This window comes from Staurois parvus, unplaced genomic scaffold (genome assembly GCF_062004578.1).
Source record: "Staurois parvus isolate SC_StPar_1 unplaced genomic scaffold, SC_StPar_1.0 ptg000891l, whole genome shotgun sequence".
Classification (NCBI taxonomy): domain Eukaryota; kingdom Metazoa; phylum Chordata; class Amphibia; order Anura; family Ranidae; genus Staurois; species Staurois parvus.
Window position 1 is genome coordinate 1,049,381 of NW_028318687.1, and position 22,047 is coordinate 1,071,427.

At 41.7% G+C, this 22,047-nt stretch overlaps 1 protein-coding gene across 1 annotated transcript in view; it reads right to left on the reverse strand.

Annotated features, from left to right (window-relative positions):
* Window positions 1-22,047, reverse strand: part of KATNAL1 (katanin catalytic subunit A1 like 1) — a 174,534-nt gene that overhangs the window by 29,182 nt on the left and 123,305 nt on the right. Inside the window, exon 9 of the mRNA XM_089656145.1 lies at window positions 14,861-14,995. Coding sequence (XP_089512271.1) covers window positions 14,861-14,995 — 135 coding nt within the window. The remainder of the gene's footprint in view (window positions 1-14,860; window positions 14,996-22,047) is intronic.

The window sequence follows — 22,047 nt, forward strand, 5'->3', positions numbered from 1 at the left end:
TATTTTTTCTTCATGTACTGTAAAAACGCAAATAAAACACTCCTAAATGCTTCTAAAACGCTAATACAAGCCAGAGCAAAAACACGATTAGCAATTTTCAAACCAGCGTTTTTTTCCTGGCGTTTCTTGAACTTATAAAAAATGCTAGTGTGCATGGAGCCTTAAAATGTATCTGCTTGGTAAATTTGGAATCCGAATGTTATAGGAATGCTAAAAGGCATCAAAATTCAGACATAGTGGCAGAAAAAAAATCTGCTTTTGTCAGATAGGCCATATTACATGTGCCTGACAGGGAGGGAGCTAGAATCAGAGGGGAGAGGAGTCATCATAGAACATTGTTCTGGAACAAGAGAGCATCTATCACTCTGAGTGGTGTTTTACATTCCCTTTGATACATTGACAGAGGGAATGTCAGTCGGGCCTTTTATCCCAGCTCCCTTAGTCCACCATTGCTAAAGTGAGGGTCATGGATTATGTAATGGATGTGGAGGAAGAGGAGTTTTACATATCCAGGAACCACTATAACCCAGGTGCTGACTATGTTCCTTCATTGTGTCTCCACAGCAGAAGTCAGCAGGAAGTGCACCAAACGTGGTGTGCATGCTTTCAACCAATAGGGCAGGTGGAAGTCCTTAAAGGCTAAGTTCACGTTAAAAATAAATAAGTTCACAGATCTGTGCCAGAGAAAGACACGGCTGTCTGGACAAAGCCCTGCACTGCCGCACTGTTTTTAAATTGTGACAGCGGGTGTGGGGAGAGGATCACCTGCCCGCTGCCACAATGGGGGATCAGGGGGTGAGTGGAGTGCTGCATTAGTAACATGTAACACCCTAAATATGGGTGGAACGTGTAACATCTTACCAAAGGTGAACTTATTCTTTAACTGTTGGGACATCCAAAAGCAGTCCAACTGAGGGGAAAGGAACAGCAAACAAAACACTAACAGGCCCACTAAAAACAACAGACCTAGGGACTACCTCCAGCTCAGGTAGTCACCTAAAAAACCTTATATCCAAAGCTGGCATCAGATACAGCCTGAACAATCACCTGGTAAAACTTAGAAAACATGTGAACAGAAGACTTGCATTAAGCCTTGCACATTTGGAAAACAGTAACCTGATGTCAAAGTGCCAAAAAAAGCATTCCTAGGTCTAGTGAAATGTGCTCTGACTGGAAATGGTGGAACCCTATCCTTAAAACCATGAGATTGGAACCACAGACAGCTGGTGGAATAAAAAGTTGTTTCATCCTTAAGGTTTATCATTCGCAATAACAAAAGAAAGAGTCAATCTTTCTTAAAGTGGTTGTAAAGCCTGGAGATTTTTTAACCTCATGAATTCTATGCAAGAAGGTAAAAAATCTTAGATACGCATCTCCCCCCGCAGCCACCCAATACTTACCCGAGTCTGATCTCGATCCAGCGATGTGCACAAGAAATTGTAAACAATAATATTGGTGTAGCACTACCATAAGTGAAATAGTAAATAAATATAATCAATAAAAAACATATAGAAGCATAATATTCTGACTCAGATTGTTGTGATAGCGATTTATCCCTTGTGAGACCTCTCTGCCTAGCCTGTATAAGCAGATATAATCACTGTGGACAATCATTATCAGATAGCTGAACTCACCAATACTGTGTTCATCCAGAAGTTGCTTTATTCTGTACATGTGAAACAGGATACAGCAGAATGAATGGTTTCCAGTATTATACGGTCAAAAGATGATACTTTCTGTAGCGTACTATGCAGAATACATGTGTGCCTGTTACATGTGGTCTGTTAGCTGCCTCCATGACACAGGAAGTGCTGAACTCAAGAAGAAGGGAGGAGCTTCATATACAAAGGAATTGTGTCATAGATCTCAGGGAGGCAATATAAAACAAATGCATTACCAAATAAGACCACTGGATGGCAGCATTACCAACTATAGAAATGTCCATAGGAAATGGTACAAAAAATAAACTATATGAATTCTCATGTACATTAACATAAATATTAACTGTGTAACAACATACATAAATAAGTGATGGATCCTTCAGGGATCTATATAACGTGAAACAACAAGTGACTAAGTGCATATATAACTGGTCACAAAACTGGACCCACAATACAGTGCAAAAACACCCAATCCCAATTTGGGATAAATAAACAAACTGACCTAGTGAGTCCAAAATAATGGGATAACCTTTGATCAAAAGTGACTAGTGCTGAGACTCCCAATAAATATATATCAAATACACGTTAGCTGCTTGGTAAATTCATTTATTCATACATTATCTGTTTAGCGCAGGGGGATTTTTTCCTATTTTTGATGTGCACAAGAGTAGCCGCTTTCCTGGCCCTCTGCCTCCTCATTGGCTCAGATACATTGTGGGAGCTATTGGCTCGTGTTGCTGTCAATCACAGCCAGTGAGGAGGAAGCAGAAGTGGGGCCGAGCCCAGTTCTGTGTGTCTTATCGACTCACAGAGCAGGGCTCTGGATCGAGCACACACAAATGTCCCCATAGCAAGTGGATTGCTATGGGGGCACTTGGTAAGGGGGAGGAGGTCAGGGTGCAAGCAGGGACCCAAGAAGAGGAGGATCTGGGCTGCTCTGCGCAAAACCCTTTTAATTTAAGCCCTTAGTATCACTTTAAGGAAGCAGTAGCTAAAAGATAAAGTATCACAACCTAAACCACATCAAGACAATGGAGAGAATCTCCTGATGAACTGGAATCAGACAACGGAAAGGAAGAATGTTATCCTGGTTGCTGTGAATGGCTGAAACTATCTTAAATCTTAACTCCAGGTTTTGCATTGCTTTACGTAGTTTGTTTAGGCCAAGTTGGCCTAAACAAACAAATGATTTCATTCACAAAGAAATGCTGCTGCCACACAATGATGCAGGCATTTTCACGACAGTGAGAGTAGGGGCCTGAGCATGGCGAAGTGAGCAGCATGAGCTCCAGGTGCCCGCCATCCATGTGTGCAGCCCTGTTGCCAATCTGCCCTGAATAGACTGACCAGAGTCCTGTCTTACTTGGGGCCGGGTTGGGAGCAGTGTTGGAAGCTGCGGTAGATCTGGGACCAGGTGGTCCTGGTGGCGGAGGATGGACTTGTGCCACTGGGGAAGGCAGAGGGCCAGTGAGGTGCACTGGATCCCTGGGAGAAGGAGGCGGTGGCTTCGGAGGAGAAGGGGACGGTGAGAGAGTCCCTGTGATCACTAATATGACTGCCCATGTGGCAGTCCATGTGACCGTGGCGGCAATTTTGAATGTGACAAGCCGTCCCAAAAGGTCCAGGAGAGCGGTGAGGCTTCATGGATGAAGAGGAGGTGGTACACTAAAGGTGATCCACTCTAGATTGAGACAGCACTCTTGGGAGATCCTGAGACACCCCAGCTTGCTCGATTTACAGAGACCCCCCACTGATGCATATGATCTTATCTGGAACCGGGTTCGAAGGCAACGGTTGGGACTGAATATGCAGTGGGATGTAAAGATTTTAATCGGTCGGCACAGGCAGTGTTGGTGAGTTGCCGTGGGTAACGGTGGGACACTTAATCTTGTGATGTATTCGATGTAATTGCTGCAGCCTAAAGCACTTCAGAGCATTGGGGGGACGGAGGACTACATTTGCTGGGGTTCTCAGTGATTTTCAGCGGCTGGCGGAACTGGTTAGATCAGTCCTGCTCCCAAAGTTACATAATAGATGATGTTAAAGTCACCAGAGGAAAAAAAAAAAAAATGGATCTTTCCTGGGGGTGGATAATACTGCAGTTGTGCACTAATAGCAAATTCAGCTGCAAAGTCTAAAGAGATAAAGGGCAGATCAGCTGGGGGGGTAAAAACCCCTCAAGGAGATGCGAATACTAGTACAGGAGAAAAGCCCAGAGAATTTAACCCCACACAAAGAACAGGTGAGAACCAAAAAAGGGGTGGGAGATCAATCCAGAAAGTCACTCGGGACACAAGAAGCGAACGAGATCAACGAGCTGATAAATGTGGATAGTGTAACAGACCAAAGTATTTTGAAACAACAGGGAGCTATGTCACAAATACCTACAAAATTTGATATGGCAAAATTGGAGAAGTCTGTGAAAAATGAAATGGTAGCAATACATAATGATCTGGGCTGAATGTTGACACAAGTGGAAGAAGTCGAGGGAAAAATGGAGATACAGGCGATTTTGATTACTAAACTAGAGACGCAGGTTAAACAGAAGCAAAGAGAACAGAGCAAGCTCACATTCAAATTAGAAGCTCAAGAGAACAGAGAAAAAAGAAAGAATTTAAGGATTCGCGGTTTACCAGGAGAGTCCCAAGGGGAAGATTAAAATAAAGAGAGTGCTTAATCCATTGATAGGCAGACCCGTAACAGAGCATTTAAAAATGGAGAGAGTACACAGGATAAGGCGGCCGCAAGGAGTGTCAGCAGACTCGCCCAGAGATGTGATTGTTTGACTCCATCACTACGAGGATAGAGAAAAAATATGGAAAAAACTCAAGGAGACCACAGAAATAAAATATGGAGAGACAAAGCTGCAAATATTCGCTGACATTGCAACTGAGACGTTAGCCAGGAGAAGATCCTTGAAACCGTTGCTGGAACAAATGAGAAAAAAAAAAAACTATATAACTGGGGTTTCCCGGCCTGTCTGATTGGGTGGAAAGATGAGAAATCAGCCAGACTGAGATTCCCAGAAGAATTAAGTGACTTTTGTGGAAAATTAGACTTACAGAAAATGGACATTGTGGGGTGGTCAGGAGGGTCTTTTTTCCCCACATTGGGGTGGTAGTTTCCACGTACTGAGAAAATCGGAGGGCTAGATAGGCAGTAGGAATTAGGTAGAGGATGAGAAGGTAATGGTGGGTTGTCTGGAGGCTAAATGCACTACCAAACTCTAGATCCCCTATGCTGCGAGAGGGGGGGGCGGAGTGGAAGTGTGTGTTTAGAGCTTCACCCCGGTATAGGAATCGCTAGTGGGAACATTCCACAACAGATTCTAGTGCAAAATTTAGGCTAGGGGTTTTGTAAAAGTAATATGGGGAAAAGAAAGGGTGGGTGGGTGGACAGAGGGGGGAGGGAGGGAGGGGAGGGAGGGGAGAGGGGGAGGGAGGGGAGAAGAGAGGGGAGGGGAGGAGAAGAGAGGGGAGGGGAGGAGGAAAGAGGGGAGGGGAGGAGGAAAGAGGGGAGGGGAGGAGGAGGAGGGAAGGGGAGGAGGAGGAGGGAAGGGAGGGGAGAGGAGAGGAGAGGAGAGGAGGGGAGGGGAGGGGAGGAGAGGAGAGGGGAGAGGAGAGGAGGGAGGGGAGAGGAGAGGAGGGAGGGGAGGGGAGAGGAGGGAGGGGAGGGGAGAGGTTGGAGGGGGAGAGGAGAGGAGGGAGGGGAGGGGGGGATGGACAGTCCTTGTTCTACTGTACATTATCTAGGTCTGTATTCTTTTGAAGGGAAGTATAGTTGAAAAGTGACTTAGCTTCAGAAATGAGTTTGATCAATTTTGTAACATATAACGTGAAAGGACTAAACTCCCCTACTAAATTACATAAAATACTTAAGGAAATCCACCAATATTCTACGGGTGTAGTGTTTTTACAAGAGACACATACAGTGGGGCAAAAAAGTATTTAGTCAGCCACCAATTGTGCAAGTTCTCCCACTTAAAAAGATGAGAGAGGCCTGTAATTGGCATCATAGGTAGACCTCAACTATGAGAGACAAAATGAGAAAAAAAATCCAGACAATCACGTTAGCTGATTTGGAAAGAATTTATTTGCAAATTATGGTGGAAAATAAGTATTTGGTCACCTACAAACAAGCAAGATTTCTGGCTCTCACAGACCTGTACCTTCTTCTTTAAGAGGCTCCTCTGTCCTGCACTCATTACCTGTATCAATGGCACCTGTTTGAACTTGTTATCAGTATAAAAGACACCTGTCCACAACCTCAAACAGTCACACTCCAAACTCCACTATGGTGAAGACCAAAGAGCTGTCGAAGGACACCAGAAACATAATTGTAGACCTGCACCAGGCTGGGAAGACTGAATCTGCAATAGGCAAGCAGCTTGGTGGGTACAAATCAACTGTGGGAGCAATAATTAGAAAATGGAAGACATACAAGACCACTGATAATCTCCCTCGATCTGGGGCTCCACACAAGATCTCACCCCGTGGGGTCAAAATGATCACAAGAACAGTGAGCAAAAATCCCATGACCACATGGGGGACCTAGTGAATGACCTGCAGAGAGCTGGGACCAACGTAACAAAGGCTACCATCAGTAACACACTACGCCTCCAGGGACTCAGATCCTGCATTGGCAGACGTGTCCCAATGCTTAAGCCAGTACATGTCCGGGCCCGTCTGAAGTTTGCTGGAGAGCATTTGGATGATCCAGAAGAGGATTGGGAGAATGTCATATGGTCAGATGAAACCAAAATAGAACTGTTTGGTAGAAACACAACTCGTCGTGTTTGGAGGAGAGAGAATGCCGAGTTGCATCCAAAGAACACCATACCTACTGTGAAGCATGGGGGTGGCAACATCATGCTTTGGGGCTGTTTCTCCGCAAAGGGACCAGGATGACTGATCCATGTACAGGACAGAATGAATGGGGCCATGTATTGTGAGATTTTGAGTGCAAACCTCCTTCCATCAGCAAGGGCATTGAAGATGAAACGTGGCTGGGTCTTCCAACATGGCAATGATCCCAAACATACCACCCGGGCAACGAAGGAGTGGCTTCGTAAGAAGCATTTCAAGGTCCTGGAGTGGCCTAGCCAGTTTCCAGATCTCAAACCCATAGAAAACCTTTGGAGGGAGTTGAAAGTACGTGTTGCCCAGCGACAGCCCCAAAACATCACTGCTCTTGAGGAGATCTGCATGGAGAAATGGGCCAACATACCAGCAACAGTGTGTGCCAACCTTGTGAAGACTTACAGGAAACGTTTGACCTCTGTCATTGCCAACAAAGGATATATAACAAAGTATTGAGATGAACTTTTGATATTGACCAAATACATATTATCCACCATAATTTGCAAATAAATTCTTTCCAAATCAGCCAATGTGATTGTCTGGATTTTTTTTCTCATTTTGTCTCTCATAGTTGAGGTCTACCTATGATGCCAATTACAGGCCTCTCTCATCTTTTTAAGTGGGAGAATTTGCACAATTGGTGGCTGACTAAATACTTTTTTGCCCCACTGTATATCACATGACACAAATGTTAAGTTATACTCAATGTATTATTCAACCTGGTATTATGCCGATTCACCAACAAAAAGAGCCAAAGGAATAGCAATTGGGTTCTCAAAACATATGGTTTTCACGCTGGAAAAGAGACTGGTGGACACAAAGGGTCGGTTTCTTTTCCTGAGAGGAAAATTACAAGGAGTTGACTATACATTAGCGAACATCCATTGCCCAAATAATGAACCAGTTGTATTTATGGAGAGTGTGTTGAAAAAATGTAATGACTTTAAAAAAGGTAGTCTGATTGTGGCAGGAGACTGTAATTTTTGTTTGGACCCATGGATGGATATGTCATCAAGTGCGCAGAGAGAAGGTGGTAGAAAATTAAAACAATTAAAAAAGGAACTACATCAATATCAACTGATAGATACGTGGCGAATGAAACATCCAAGAGAAAGGATTATACCTTTTTCTCTCCAGCGCACAGCTCGTACTCACAATTGGACTACATAATGATCGAACACAGACAATTGGATTCATTGGTCAAGTCTAACATAGGGGTTATGTCTGTGTCAGATCATGCACCTGTCAAAATGAGACTACGTGTAGGAGGAGAGCAGAATAGATTACCAAGTGGAGATTGAACGAGATGCTTATAAGAGACCAGGATCTAGAGAAAGGGTTAAGGAAGGAATTAGAGCAATTTTTTATACTGAATGAGACAGAGGAGGGATCTGTGGCCACAATATGGGAGTCACAGAAGGTATATATCAGGGGAATTTTGATCTTGATGGGGGCGGAAAGAAAGAAAGACCAGGAGAAAAAATTAAGGTTGGTGACAGAGGAGTTGTATAACTTAGAACAGTTACACAAAAAGAAACTAAGTTCAGAAATACTTCAGAAGATAACTACTAAAAGAGAAAAACTAAAAGATCTTATGGAAGTGGAAACAAGGAGGATCTTTAATAGGGTCTCAAAGGAACAGTATCAGTGGGGGAATCGACTTGGGAAATTGCTAATAAAAAGACTAAAGGAAAAGAAATCAAAGGATTACATAGAAAAAAATGAAAAATGAAAAAAGGAGGTATATTCCACCACTGACATTGCTAATACGTTTCAAAAATATTATAGTAGGTTGTATGATGTAAAGAATGGGGATCGGAAAGAAACGGAGGAAGAAAAGAAGGGAAAAAAGCAGAACTATCTAAAGGAGGTGGGTCTACCAAGAATCCCAGAAGAAACGTTTGAGGTCCTAGAGAGAATCATCTCCCTGGAGAAAATTATTTTGCCATTGAAGAGTACAGCAGCAAGAAAGAGTCCAGGTCCTGATGGTTATACGGTGGGTTACTATAAGAAATTTATAGATATACTTTTCCCTTGATTAGGTGCCTATATAAACGCATTAGGAGAAGGTCTGGAGATGAGAGAAGAATCACTGTAAGCATATATAACAATCGTACAATGTGCCAGCTATAGACCTATATCATTATTAAATATTGATACAAAGTTATATGCGAAAGAATTAGCAACTAGGATGAAAGAACTGATGCCGGAATGGATACATCTGGATCAGGTGGGATTCATCCCAGGAAGAGAAGGGAGGGACAATGGATTGAGATTGCCATTTCTTTTACAAAAAGCAAAGAGAAAAGCTGCCAGCAATAATTTTGTCGAATGATGCCGAAAAAGCTTTTGATAGGGTAGACTGGGTTTTATGATGGATATGTTAGAGGAGTTGGGTTTAGGGCCTAAAATTCTAAAATGGGTAAAAGGGCATTACAGTTGACCGTCAGCTGCAGTAAAGGTAAAACGGGTCCCTTTCACAGTTTTTTAAAATGAAGAATGGTACAAGACAGGGATGCCCATTATCTCCCCTGTTATTTGTAATATCTTTGGAACCCTTATTGGCGATGGTCAGAAAGAGTGTAGATGTAACAGGGATTAAGATAGGTGAAGTGGAATATAAGGTAGCAGCCTAGACAGACGACATGTTGTTCTATATGGTGGACCCCAGATTATCACTGCCAAATTTATTGAGACTATTAAAAGAATATGGAGAGTTATCAAATATGAAGATAAACTCCTCAAAGTCAGAGATCTTGAGTATTAGTCTCCCAAAAACAGAGAAGCAGCCATACAAAAAGAGTTCCCATTTTCCTGGAGGCAAAGGGAATTAAGCTATCTGGGTATAAAACTAATGTCATCAAGGAAGAATTTATACTAAGTAAATTATGTCCCATTAACAAATGAAATAAAGGGTGAGTCGGGGAGACTTTCAAGGGGACGGGCATCCTGGATAGGTCGCATACATTTGATAATAGTGCCAAAAATCTTATATAAATTTCACATGCTCCCAGTGCATATACCAGGGTCCTTCTTTGGGACATTAAAGAAACTGATACTCAGGTTTATTTGAACTAATAAAAAAACCAAGAGTAAAATATGAAGTATTGAGTTAAAAAAAAAAAAAAAAAAAAAAAAAAAGAAGAACGGGGGGCTAAATTTACCTAATTTTAGGAAATACTATTATTTCTGAATTGCCATCACGTATTGTAGATTATACACACAACGCACATGGGAAATGTTGGGCAATTATGGAAGGTGTTCTAAGTAAGGCACAATTAGAGAAGATTATTTGGATACCACACAAGTTTCATATTTTGGGTGAAAACACCAGCATGTTGACACGTAAGGTACTAAGAGTGTGTGATGCACTGCATAAGCAAATTGATTGGAAATACAATTCAGTATTGATTCCTCTGGTGGACACTAAGTATTTTCCACCTGGGAAAGACAATATTTTGGGATAGTGGATCAAAGATAGAAATGAACGTTTGAACGATATAGTAGATAAGGGGAAATTGCACACTTTTCAAAACTTAAAGGAAAAAAAAAAAAAAAAGATATATTTTTCACATTAGATGAATGGCAGTACTACCAACTAGGACATTTTGTTGCAGCACTATCACAACCTCTGAGGATGGTGGAGGATATGTGTCTGTTGGAAAAAATGTTGCATTCAACCATAATACGGAAACATGTTACCTCCAGGATTTATAAGATCCTTACTGATCTGGAGGGTTCTGATCCTCTCCCATACCTAAAGATGTGGGAAAAGGAGCTGGGAACAAAATTGAACGATAAACAAAAAAATAGGATATTTGAATTAACACACGAGGTGATGAGCATGAATACAGTTAAAATGAATTATAAGTGCTTAGCAAGATGGTATATCACACCAAGTGTGGCATATAAACAATGATTAGATGTCTCACCATTATGTTGGAGAGGGTGTGGGAATAAGGGAACAATGGCTCACATATGGTGGGATTGCCCTAAAATTCAGAAGTTCTGGCAGGAAATAATTCAAAATAAATAGGAGATATCAGGGACAAAAGTGTACAGAGGGACCCGTGGGTGTGTATATTTTATAACACAGAGACTTCTGTGAAACAGTACAAAAATAGTGTATTATATCATCTAATTAGTGCGGCCAAAAGTCTTATCCCTAAATATTGGCTAGCTCAAAAGCCCCCAAAAATAAAGGAGTGGATAAAGAGAGTCAAATACATATATAAGATGGAGGCGTTATATCATATGGATGAGGACAAAATGGAAAAATTGAGAGAAGTGTGGAGTAGATGGTATGATTTTAAATCATCTGAAAGATATTGGGAAGTGGTGGGAGCTTAAGTTAGGAAGAGTGGGGAGAGTTGGTAAGGGCAAACTGAGTAGCTATGGAAACTTGGATGAAGGAAAGGGATATAGTCTTTGAAGAATTTTTTGATACAATGGCTCGATTAAGTTATTTTAGATATGAAACAAACACTAACGAAATCCTGCATGCCTGCTGACGAAGGTAATTAAATACCCAAAGTCAGAGGGAATTTTGTAAGCAGTTCTGAAAGAAGACGTAATAGAAAAATAATTAAGCTGGGATACTATGATTACATATCTTAATTTACAAAAAAATAGAAACACAGAGCTCTACAAATGCATAGAGCCTCTGGTCCAATTGATAAGGACCAATATTAATATTCAAGGACTATGTACATATGCTATGTCCCTTTGCAGGACCAATCCTATCATTTCACTACCTAACTACTCACCACTCTCTCCACCATCCTCAAATTTTCTGAGCTGACAATAACCCCAAATCTAAGATGCTAAATAAATGCATCTATCGGGAGACTTTTTATTTGTTGCAACAAAGCTTTGAGTTTCAAAAGGCCACTGATCAATTACAGTATTTGGGGATATAGCTGACCGGAATAAATGGTAAACTATTGTCCTTGAATTATCCAACCTTGCTCAATAAATTGAAACCACTTCCTATTGCTAGGAGTAAATAGAATTTCTCTCATAGGCCACTCTCCCATAGGCTTGGCTGAGAGCAGTGGGAGCCATTGGCCCCTGCCACTGTCAGTCAAACCCAGTGACTGACAGTGGCAGTGTGTGTGTGCTAATGGAACCAGAGCCCAGCTCAGGAGTAAGCCCACACGTGTGCAATTATAGAAAGCAGCTTCCTATGTTGGCACATGCAGAAGGGGAGGAGCCAACAAGGGCCCCAGAAAAAGAGGTCCGGGGCTTGTCAGTAGAATATGTTTTTTATTTTAGGGGAAAAAAGAATTGAACTTTACAATTGCTTTTACTTTTTCGGAGTGCTCCCAATACAGGTTCCTTCTTACATTCTTGTAATTCCACAAACCCAAGTTAGATTATTTATTTGGAACCAGGTGAGACTTGGAACATTTACTCACATCTCACACCTTCGAAGAATAAGTGGCACAAATTTAGTTGCACAAAATCAGCCAGCTTACAAAGTGCTATACCATTTTTGAAACCCCTTTAGAGGAGTATTGAGGTAATGGAAATTGAACCTCTTCAAATAAATATTTTTTGGCTTCTCCTAAAATGGAGACATAAATCCTATTACAGATCATTCCAAATGAGTTTGGGACTCCATTAAATACTCCAGCAACCTCCCATCACTACACCTTACGCTTTTGTCTCATCAAAATAACTCTTCTTTTACTCTAGGCATCAATTCGCCGGAATCTTTCAGGTGATCAATTCAATCTAACATTACATTACTCAGGGATGCTCAATTCATATCGCCATGTAGTTCCAGGCGCCGGGCAGGTATTTTTTGTTCACCTTTAGCCCTGCTGCGGGCAAGCAGCAAGGCTCACCTGTCAAGTGGAAGCATTTGGGCGGCTGCACCGCCGCACAATTGCTTCCACACAGCCCACAGTGCCAACCTCCGCCCCCCTGCCTGCTATATGTTCCAGGCTCTGCTTGCCCATCTGCAGGCCTGGGGCCAGTCAATGGCTGCCGGTGGGTATAGGGGAGGGAGGAGAGCGGACACATCCACTCCCCCTCCCCTTCTTGTCCTGGCCCGGAAGTGATGTGACGTCACTTCCGGTTCCCCGTTGATCGATTCCTGGCCATCGAAGCTGGGAAAAAATGTGATAAAAAAAAAGTAAAAAAAAACACTTTTTTATTTTTATAAAAATTAAAGTTACACCCAAGCATATAACCCAAACCAAAATTCTTCAAGGCCCCTACCCCCACATATGTACGCACATACAAATGTAAAAGCACACGCTGGGGCGCCTATGCATGAAAATGACGATTGCGATACATGTTTTACACATCGCTGTGCATGCCAGAATGAGAGCAAAAATTTTAGCACCAGACCCCCTCCGTATTACTAAATTCTACTCTATGGATGCAATAGAACCCTTCCAATTCTTTCAGGAAAAATGCAAACTGCCTTCAAACTCTTCCCATACCTTCAGAAAAGAAACTTCATCCTAAACACAATTTTAAACCAAAATATTGTGATGATCCCCACAGTCCAGGCCTAATCTCCTTATGTTACTCCCTACTCTAGTCACCGCCAGCATATGTTACAAAAAAGCAAGAAAATTTAGGTTTCTCTATTGGCGATGAAACATATGGTTTAAGATACAAAAAAGGTCCGGTGCACACATTTACCGAAAAGTGCTATGTCACATCAATAACAAAAAAAATGCTGCAAAAAAAAAAAAAAATCTTCATGCAATTTTTTTATATGCTCCACCACCTTGTGCCACTAATATTGCACTCATCAACCATCCATGATCCCTTAATTAAAAGAAGGTCATATGCGCTTGTTTGCCCAGGGCTTTAAATCCTGGTGGGTTTCTCCTCTGTATTTTCAGATATCATCCCAATATGACCATATCCCTCAACAACAAATCATCATATACCAAACGAGATAAATCTCATAGTGTAGTAGTTTTATTAAAATAAAGCAATGTGAAAACAGGTATGTGCTCACATGATCCAGTTCCCAATATCTTGGCACTAATACACGCAGCCATAATGTATCACCGCAGTTCTGCACTATAGAGCCAGTGTATGTTCCAATCGCCGGAACCAGAGGTAATGTAAATCAATAGACTTACCGGGATTTAAAGCCCTGGGCAAACAAGCGCATATGACCTTCTTTTAATTAAGGGGTCATGGATGGTCGGTGAGTGCATTATTAGTGGCACAAAGTGGTGGAGCATATAGAAAAATTGCATGAAGATTTTCTTGAAGCACCAGGGGAAAACTTGTTTGCACGCTATATGGTGTGGGACTTTCATTTAGTGATTATATTATTAGTTTGTGTTATTGATACATAGCACTTTTTGGTATATGTGTACGCCAGATCTTTTTTGTATCTTATTGAATTTTAGAGTGTACACTTTGGGGGCAGCTAACACATATTATGAAAATTTTTCACAATTTTGGGATTAGGTTAAGGTTTAATTTATTTAATTTCTACTGACGATTTGTTAAAGGAAGGCGCTCGGTTTTATTTTTCTTACACATATGGTCTACCACCAAGTCCTGCTACCAAAACGTTCTTGTTTATGGAACAAACTTCAGAATCATCTCTAGATGGTACTTGATGCCAGAAAGAATAAACTCTGCCTGGGGTAATTCCCAGGGTGCGTAAAGCAGTAGTAAACTCAAAACCAAACATTTAATATATTGCAGATTACTAATCCTTAGATGTGGTAGCTGCATTTGTTTCCTTTTTTTAGCCTTTTTTCCCCTTTGTTTTCACCTGCTCATGTGTCCATTAATGCACCTCCTGTATTAGAGTGCCCCCACTCTGGATGCAGGAGCCAACCAAGACAGCAGAATTGTTATTTCTTAAGGGGAAGGGAGTGTACATTTAGATGCACTAACAAATTGAAGCTAAACTCCAACTAACCATTTTTTAAGCAGGTACAGCAACAGTATTTTCTTTTTGAGGTAAAGGGTTTACATAAATAAAAGCTTGCCATTGTATGCACTCCTGACAGTGGTAAATGGTTTGCCTGCCCAGAACACTAGTTGAAAGAAAAGAAAGCCTAAAAAAAAGAAAAAACTAATGCAGCCACCACATCTTAAAACTGGTAAGCTGCAGTATAATAAAGGTTTTTGGGTTTAACACCACGTTAACACCTCATTTACTTTCCCAAGTGATACCCTATATATCTGTATGAGATAACATGCCAACACATTCTAGGTTTTGGGTGGAGTTGGGCTTTAAGTCTTGATGTAATCTGACACAGCATTGGTTTTTTAAGGACTTTAATAATTCATTACGTATGCAAATGAGATAGGAGTAGTTCAAAATGATTTACTGCTTTCTGTACTCACCTGTAGGTAAAGGTATGTATATCCTTTTCTCTAATCTCCTTCGTAAAGCCTCATCAATGTCCCATGGGAAATTGGTAGCAGCCAGAACCATCACCATTTTCGATGGATCATCATTTTCCAGGGCACCTCCAACACCTAGTATATTAAAGATATAATTTCCAGAAGTAAAGCAGGAGCTGGGATAAAAATATGCAGCATGATTTCAATTCCAAACAAACTTCCCCTCAATGCTTTTAAGGATCACATCTCGGAAGCTCACAAGATGGCTCTGGTAGTTCAACAAGGTATATATTTATAGAGCAGAATGTCTCAGGCAATCTTTCAGATGGTATCTGTGTGTATATAGTAACTGGGGACTGAACCTTGAAGGCTGAACACAAAATAACTAGTGCTTTGCAGAGACAAATGAGTTACATATTCAACTGTATTCACTGCCCTCAAACTGTATATACTAATTTGTTCTTTGTTTAGCCGAGCCTGTAGCAGCATATAGTTCATTTTACTGGTATAGCTGCTGATTTTATTTTTTTTTTTTGGTCCAGCTGTACTGTAGATGTATTCCATCTTCCCCTGATCTTCTTGATAATTAGAAGATATAGGTTCTAAAGCTCTAAAGCTGAACATGCAAGACTAAGTTTTTTCTGACAGACACTATGCAGCACAGATGGAAGAATCCCCCTGCTGGGCTATTGTATTCTGAGTTTTCTCTGCAAGCGTTTTGAACATTTAACAGCATAAAAATTCAAGTTAGACTTTCCATTAATTTGTTTTTCCAGACATCTTTCAGGACAGCACCGCCAGAGACAGGAAACACTTCACCACCAAAGCTTAAAAAGGAGGCTTCTCCCCCAAAAATCCTCAGTTGTAGTAGAGTACCTCCAGCCAAGCTGAAACACATAAGCACAACAGAGTATAATACAGCATAAGGGAAGGCAATTGTTGCTGTTCTGAAAGACTATTGGAAAATAAGTTACCGATAAGTCGAACTTGAATTTTCCCAAAGCATCTTACAGGACAGAGAGGATAAACGAGAACTTACCAATGTACAGAGGGACAAAATCTTGCAAGACCTCTCTATCAAAGGCCTGATCCCTCACTAACAAAAGGGTCAATCTATTGTGGCGAACTGTGGATAGGCTTGACCATGGTGTCGCTTTGCAGATTTGTTCTGGAGTGGCATGTGGCTGCCAGAGCTCTACTGGATTGGACATGACTCTCCAAGGGTAGGACCAGGACACAGGCTTCTGTAGAAGCCATCCTTAGCCATCTAGCTATTGACCCTTTTGAGGACTTTAAGCCGTTTTTGGTGCCAGCATACAGAGCAAAAAGGATGTCTGAGCTCCTAAAATCCTTGGTTACCTCTAGGTAACGTAACACTGCTCTTCTCACATCCAAAGAAAGGACATTTTTTTTCCTTCTCCCCTGACTGAATCAGGATGACAATGACCTGAGAACAGTGATAAACGGAAGCAACTTTTAGAAGAAGAAATCCCGGATCAGTTTTTAAAATAATCTTATCTGAGAAAACAGACAAAAACGCTCCCTAATAGACAGAGGATGGAGTTTGTTGATTCTGCGTGCAGAAGTAACTGCTATCAGAAAAACTGCCTTTAAAGTAATGAATTTCAGAGATGCTGCATCCTCGGTTCAAAGGGTTCTTATGTTAGAGCCTGCAGTACTATTGATATATCCCATTTTGGAAAGACTAATTAGCACAGGTCCAGACTGAGCTACAGCCTTAAAAAAAAAATCTTACAATCAAATGTTTGAAAGAAATAGAACTTTTCAAAAATACACCTAAAGCAGCTACCTGCACCTTGAGGGTGCTGATTGCCAGACCCTTGTTTACAACCTCTTGTAAAGATTCTAGAATAGAGGATAGGTCTTCCAGCTGAGGATTTAAAAAAATACACCACAATTTGTATACTCTCCACACTTGACCATAAATGGCTCTTGTCACTTTCTCACAACTTGCCAGAAGAGCAGAGACTAGGCAGTCAAACAAACCCTTTTATTGAAAAAAGCGGCTCATCAGAAATCAGACTGTGAGGCTCAGTTTGGTTACCTCTGGGTAACAAAGGTTCTTGAAGCAGCAAGTCTATCTGACTGGAAGAGGCCAATACGGCTTGATTGCCAGATGAAGCAGCATGGAGAACCATGCTCTCATGGGCCAGAAGATGCTATGAAGGTGACAGATTCAGAGGGAAAGAATTGCATTCTTAGAACCTGGGGGATCCATTGAAAAGGGGGAAAGGTATAAAGCTGGAACTCCCAGGGATGTGCTAGAGCATCTCTCCACAGGAAACTGTCTTCTCTGTTCAGGGAATAAAACAGAGAGGCCTTCATGTTCTCTTGATTTTCCACTTGAGGATATCCCCATCTTTCCATAATCATAGAAAAAAAGTCCACTCTGCTTTCTGTACCTGGCGCCTGCTCAGGAAGTCGGTGACCAAATTCAAAGTGCCCTTAAGATGGACTGCCAATAAAGATGCCAAATGGCGCTCTACCCAAACAAGGATCTCCTGTGCCAAAGTTTGTAATGCTCTGCATGGACTCCTTGTCTGTTATAGGCCATGGCTGTAGCATCCTCAAAGAGGACCTGAATGTGATGACCCTGAAGGTCCTGAAAGAAAACTGAAAGGAGTTAAAAGCTATTGCTATGGCCTTATCCATTAGAACAGGGGTGTGAAACTGGCGGCCCTCCAGCTGTTGCAGCACTACAAGTTCCATCATGCCTCTACCTTTGGGAGTCATGCTTCTGTCAATCTTGAAATGCTTCATGGGACTTGCAGTTTGGCAACAGCTGGAGTTTTACACCTGTGAATTAGAGGATCTTGCTGCTTGGGACTTTGTCCGGGAGCCCTGCATCATTTTCTCTTCCAAGTAAACACTGCAATCCCAAGATTGCATCCGTGGTCAGTCTCTTTTCGACTGGAAAAGACCATGAAAGGCCCACCGTAAGATTTCCGCAAACTTGCAGAGGAAAAAACTGAAGTGGGCAAAAATGTGGCTTTGCCCACTGAATTGCTAGAATGGAAGGAGGTTAGAATCCCAAAGCCCAGATCGGATTTCTGATAGACTGGTGCTATTTGGACTGAAGCATAGTCACAATTGCCTGCCCACTCTGCCTTCTCTCTTGGCAGAAAAATGTTATGTTCCACAGAATTGATCAGATAGCCTAGAAAAGGAACTTCCTGAGCAGGAATTAAATTCGACTTTAAATATTCAAAATCCAACCAAGAGCTTCCAAATGTTTTTGAGTTAGACTTAAATCCTGCCTCAAAGGCTGCAAAGAAAAAAAGATCATTGAGATAAGGAATCACTACTATCCATTTCAGCCGTAGAGGAGCCAGGTCTTCCACCATTATCTTTGTGAACACAAACAGCCCTGTACTGCAGATCCAGACCCTGATCCACCAAAATCAATGCTTGCCTCAGGAATTTCTAATATTGAGGGCCAATAGGAATGTAGTCAGGCATCCCTTAGGTCTATCGATATCATGTAGAAACTTTGCACCAGGAGATTTCTGACTGAAAAAATAGTTGCCATCTGAAACTTTTTGTATTGGACAGATTTGTTCTATGACCTCAAATTGAGAATTATGTAAAACGTTCCCAAAGGTTTTCCCACCAGAAAAACGCTGGAGTAGGACCCCAGTTCTTTTTTCCTTTGGTACTGGTATAACAACTCTCTGCAGAATCACTTCCTGGATCAGGGAGTTCATTACCAGAGATTTTGCTGGATTCTTTGGAATGTATGTTACAAAATATCTTCGTGGGAGACAATACCCAAAGTGTACTCATTTTAAGTGAGGACTCCCATTGCAGAAGAAACCCCTGCAACCTCTTGTACTGTGCAGGAGGATGAAAATGGACTCCTGCTTTTTTACTTTTAAGAGTTCCATGTTTTCCTTTTTCATGTGCCTTATCCTCTTGCTGTTGAGTTCTTTGAGGATGAAAAAAAATCATCTAGATGGCTGTGCTTTCTTCTTTTTAACCGCGACAGACTTCTTTTTGTCTGCCGACGGTCCAGAATCAAGTGGATTCTCCTGGACAAGTTCTCAGTCAGAAGACTCTCCTGGCAGTGTTTGTAAGTGCCACTGATCTGGTCGACAACGGGAGGGTTCGGCTGAGGTGCCTGAAATACTGTACAACCCACAGCTTTGGATAAATTTAGGAAAAAATCCTCTTTGGAAGTACCTGTGATAATGAGCACTTTTAACTGGTTAAGCCAGTATTCATGTTTCCTAGCAACACAACTAGTTGCCATAGCAGGAATCAGATCCCCATAACAGACTGCCAGGATCTCTTAAGCAGAAGATCCATTCTTTTGTCCATCAGCTTCTTTAAAGTTAGTCCAAGTCTGCAAAAGCTAAATTCATACTTTTATAAGACCTGGGCTAGCGGTGTCACCTGTGTACATATGGTGGTATCTTATTTCTCTTCCTCAAAGCCTAGCGTAGCATGAACTCCATTAAGGATACAATCCACTACTTCCAACAATAATTTGTATTTAGAGTCTTTCCTCCTCCTCATCTGACTCCTCAATGGATATGGAGGGGGAATTAATTTCCTAGACAGAAGATCCCCTAGGCTCTGTACTAAGGCAGGCAGAAGACTGGGATGGGTGAAGATTTTAAAACAGCAGAAGCTTGTGAGGTGGGAATGCCCCACAGCATGGTGCAAAAAGATTGAAATGTGGCACAGAGATAATTTTTGATCAAGGAAATTGGCTCATTACATACTGCCAAAGATTCCTCCTTAACCAGCAAAGCAATACAGCCTTTGCACAGGGTTTATTGCCATGTATCTCCACCAGAAACATGGCACCACTTGTCAAAAACCAGCAGAGCCACTTCTGAAGATAACTGGGCTAAGACAACAGGCCAGCATAAGTCCTCCCTAAACACAGAATGGAAATAAGGAACCACAATATCCCCCATGCATATTAACATGATGCTTGGGAGAAACTTCCATAAGAAAGGAAAAAGGTGAAAAGGAGACATCCAGCCTTCCAGGACAGCCCTGAAAGATCCTAGCCCCCTCCCAGTTCTGAGGAGTTCCTGACAAGCCAGTGGAAACATGAAAGTGGAGGATGTGAGAGGACAAAAACTCCTTTTAAAAACTTTGGTGGTCACTTGCTTCCTGTCTTTGACGGGAAGAGCTTTAATCTCTTTTCAGGTGCTGTACTACAGCATATGTGTAGGGCTCATTGTACACTTACAACCACCACAATAGATCATGCCTGCATGCCATAGGACCTATTAGGGTTGTAAGTGTACAACAAGATGTACACATATACTGTCATTGATGTTATATAGGGATTGTATAGGATGGGTTTTCGGTCTGTTTTTTAGGTCTATAAATATTCTCAATACCTCGGAGGAAGAGAGCAACTTCAAAATGCGTCGGGACATGAAAAACTGTACTCTGCATTCTGGATCATGAAACCTTTGTGCAGCTTTGTGTAGTGCATTTATAGAATTTTATAGGTTTTGAATAAAACTTTTATACAGTTATCAATGCTAATATCTGGAATGCCTGTAAAGTCTCATTGGTCTTTCATGTATGCAGAAAATGCAAAGCATTCTGAATGGCATCTATAATGCAAAGCCAACCACCTATGTTCACAATGCATCAGGCAGACCGCAAGCAGAGATCACTAAAGCAGCTTCCACAGGCATTGGCTAGGGATTGGTTATACAGTCAGGTCCATAAATATTGGGACATCGACACAATTCTAACATTTTTGGCTCTATACACCACCACAATGGATTTGAAATGAAACAAACAAGATGTGCTTTAACTGCGGACTGACAGCTTTAATTTGAGGGTATTTACATCCAAATCAGGTGAACGGTGTAGGAATTACAACAGTTTGCATATGTGCCTCCCACTTATTAAGGGACCAAAAGTAATGGGACAATTGGCTTCTCAGCCGTTCCATGGCCAGGTGTGTGTTATTTCCTCATTATCCCAATTACAATGAGCAGATAAAAGGTTCAGAGTTCATTTCAAGTGTGCTATTTGCATTTGGAATCTGTTGATGTCAACTCTCAAGATGAGATCCGAAGAGCTGTCACTATCAGTGAAGCAAGCCATCATTAGGCTGAAAAAACAAAACAAACCCATCAGAGAGATAGCAAAAACATTAGGCGTGGCCAAAACAACTGTTTGGAACATTCTTAAAAAGAAGGAACGCACCGGTGAGTTCAGCAACACCAAAAGACCCGGAAGACCACGGAAAACAACTGTGGTGGATGACCGAAGAATTCTTTCCCCGGTGAAGAAAACACCCTTCACAACAGTTGGCCAGATCAAGAACACTCTCCAGGAGGTAGGTGTATGTGTGTCAAAGTCAATAATCAAGAGAAGACTTCACCAGAGTGAATACAGAGGGTTCACCACAAGATGTAAACCATTGGTGAGCCTCAAAAACAGGAAGGCCAGATTAGAGTTTGCCAAACGACATCTAAAAAAGCCTTCAAAGTTCTGGAACAACAGCCTATGGACAGATGAGACCGAGATCAACTTGTACCAGAGTGATGGGAAGAGAAGAGTATGGAGAAGGAAAGGAACTGCTCATGTTCCTAAGCATACCACCTCATCAGTGAAGCATGGTGGTGGTAGTGTCATGGCATGGGCATGTATGGCTGCCAATGGAACTGGTTCTCTTGTATTTATTGATGATGTGACTGCTGACAAAAGCAGCAGGATGGATTCTGAAGTGTTTCGGGCAATATTATCTGCTCATATTCAGCCAAATGCTTCAGAACTCATTGGACGCCACTTTACAGTGCAGATGGACAATGACCCAAAGCAGACTGCAAAAGCAACCAAAGAGTTTAAGGGAAAGAAGTGGAATGTTATGCAATGGCCAAGTCAATCACCTGACCTGAATCCGATTGAGCATGCATTTCACTTGCTGAAGACAAAACTGAAGGGAAAATGCCCCAAGAACAAGCAGGAACTGAAGACAGTTGCAGTAGAGGCCTGGAAGAGCATCACCAGGGATGAAACCCAGCGTCTGGTGATGTCTATGCGTTCCAGACTTCAGGCTGTAATTGACTGCAAAGGATTTGCAACCAAGTATTAAAAAGTGAAAGTTTGATTTATGATTATTATTCTGTCCCATTACTTTTGGTTCCTTAAAAAGTGAGAGGCACATATGCAAACTGTTGTAATTC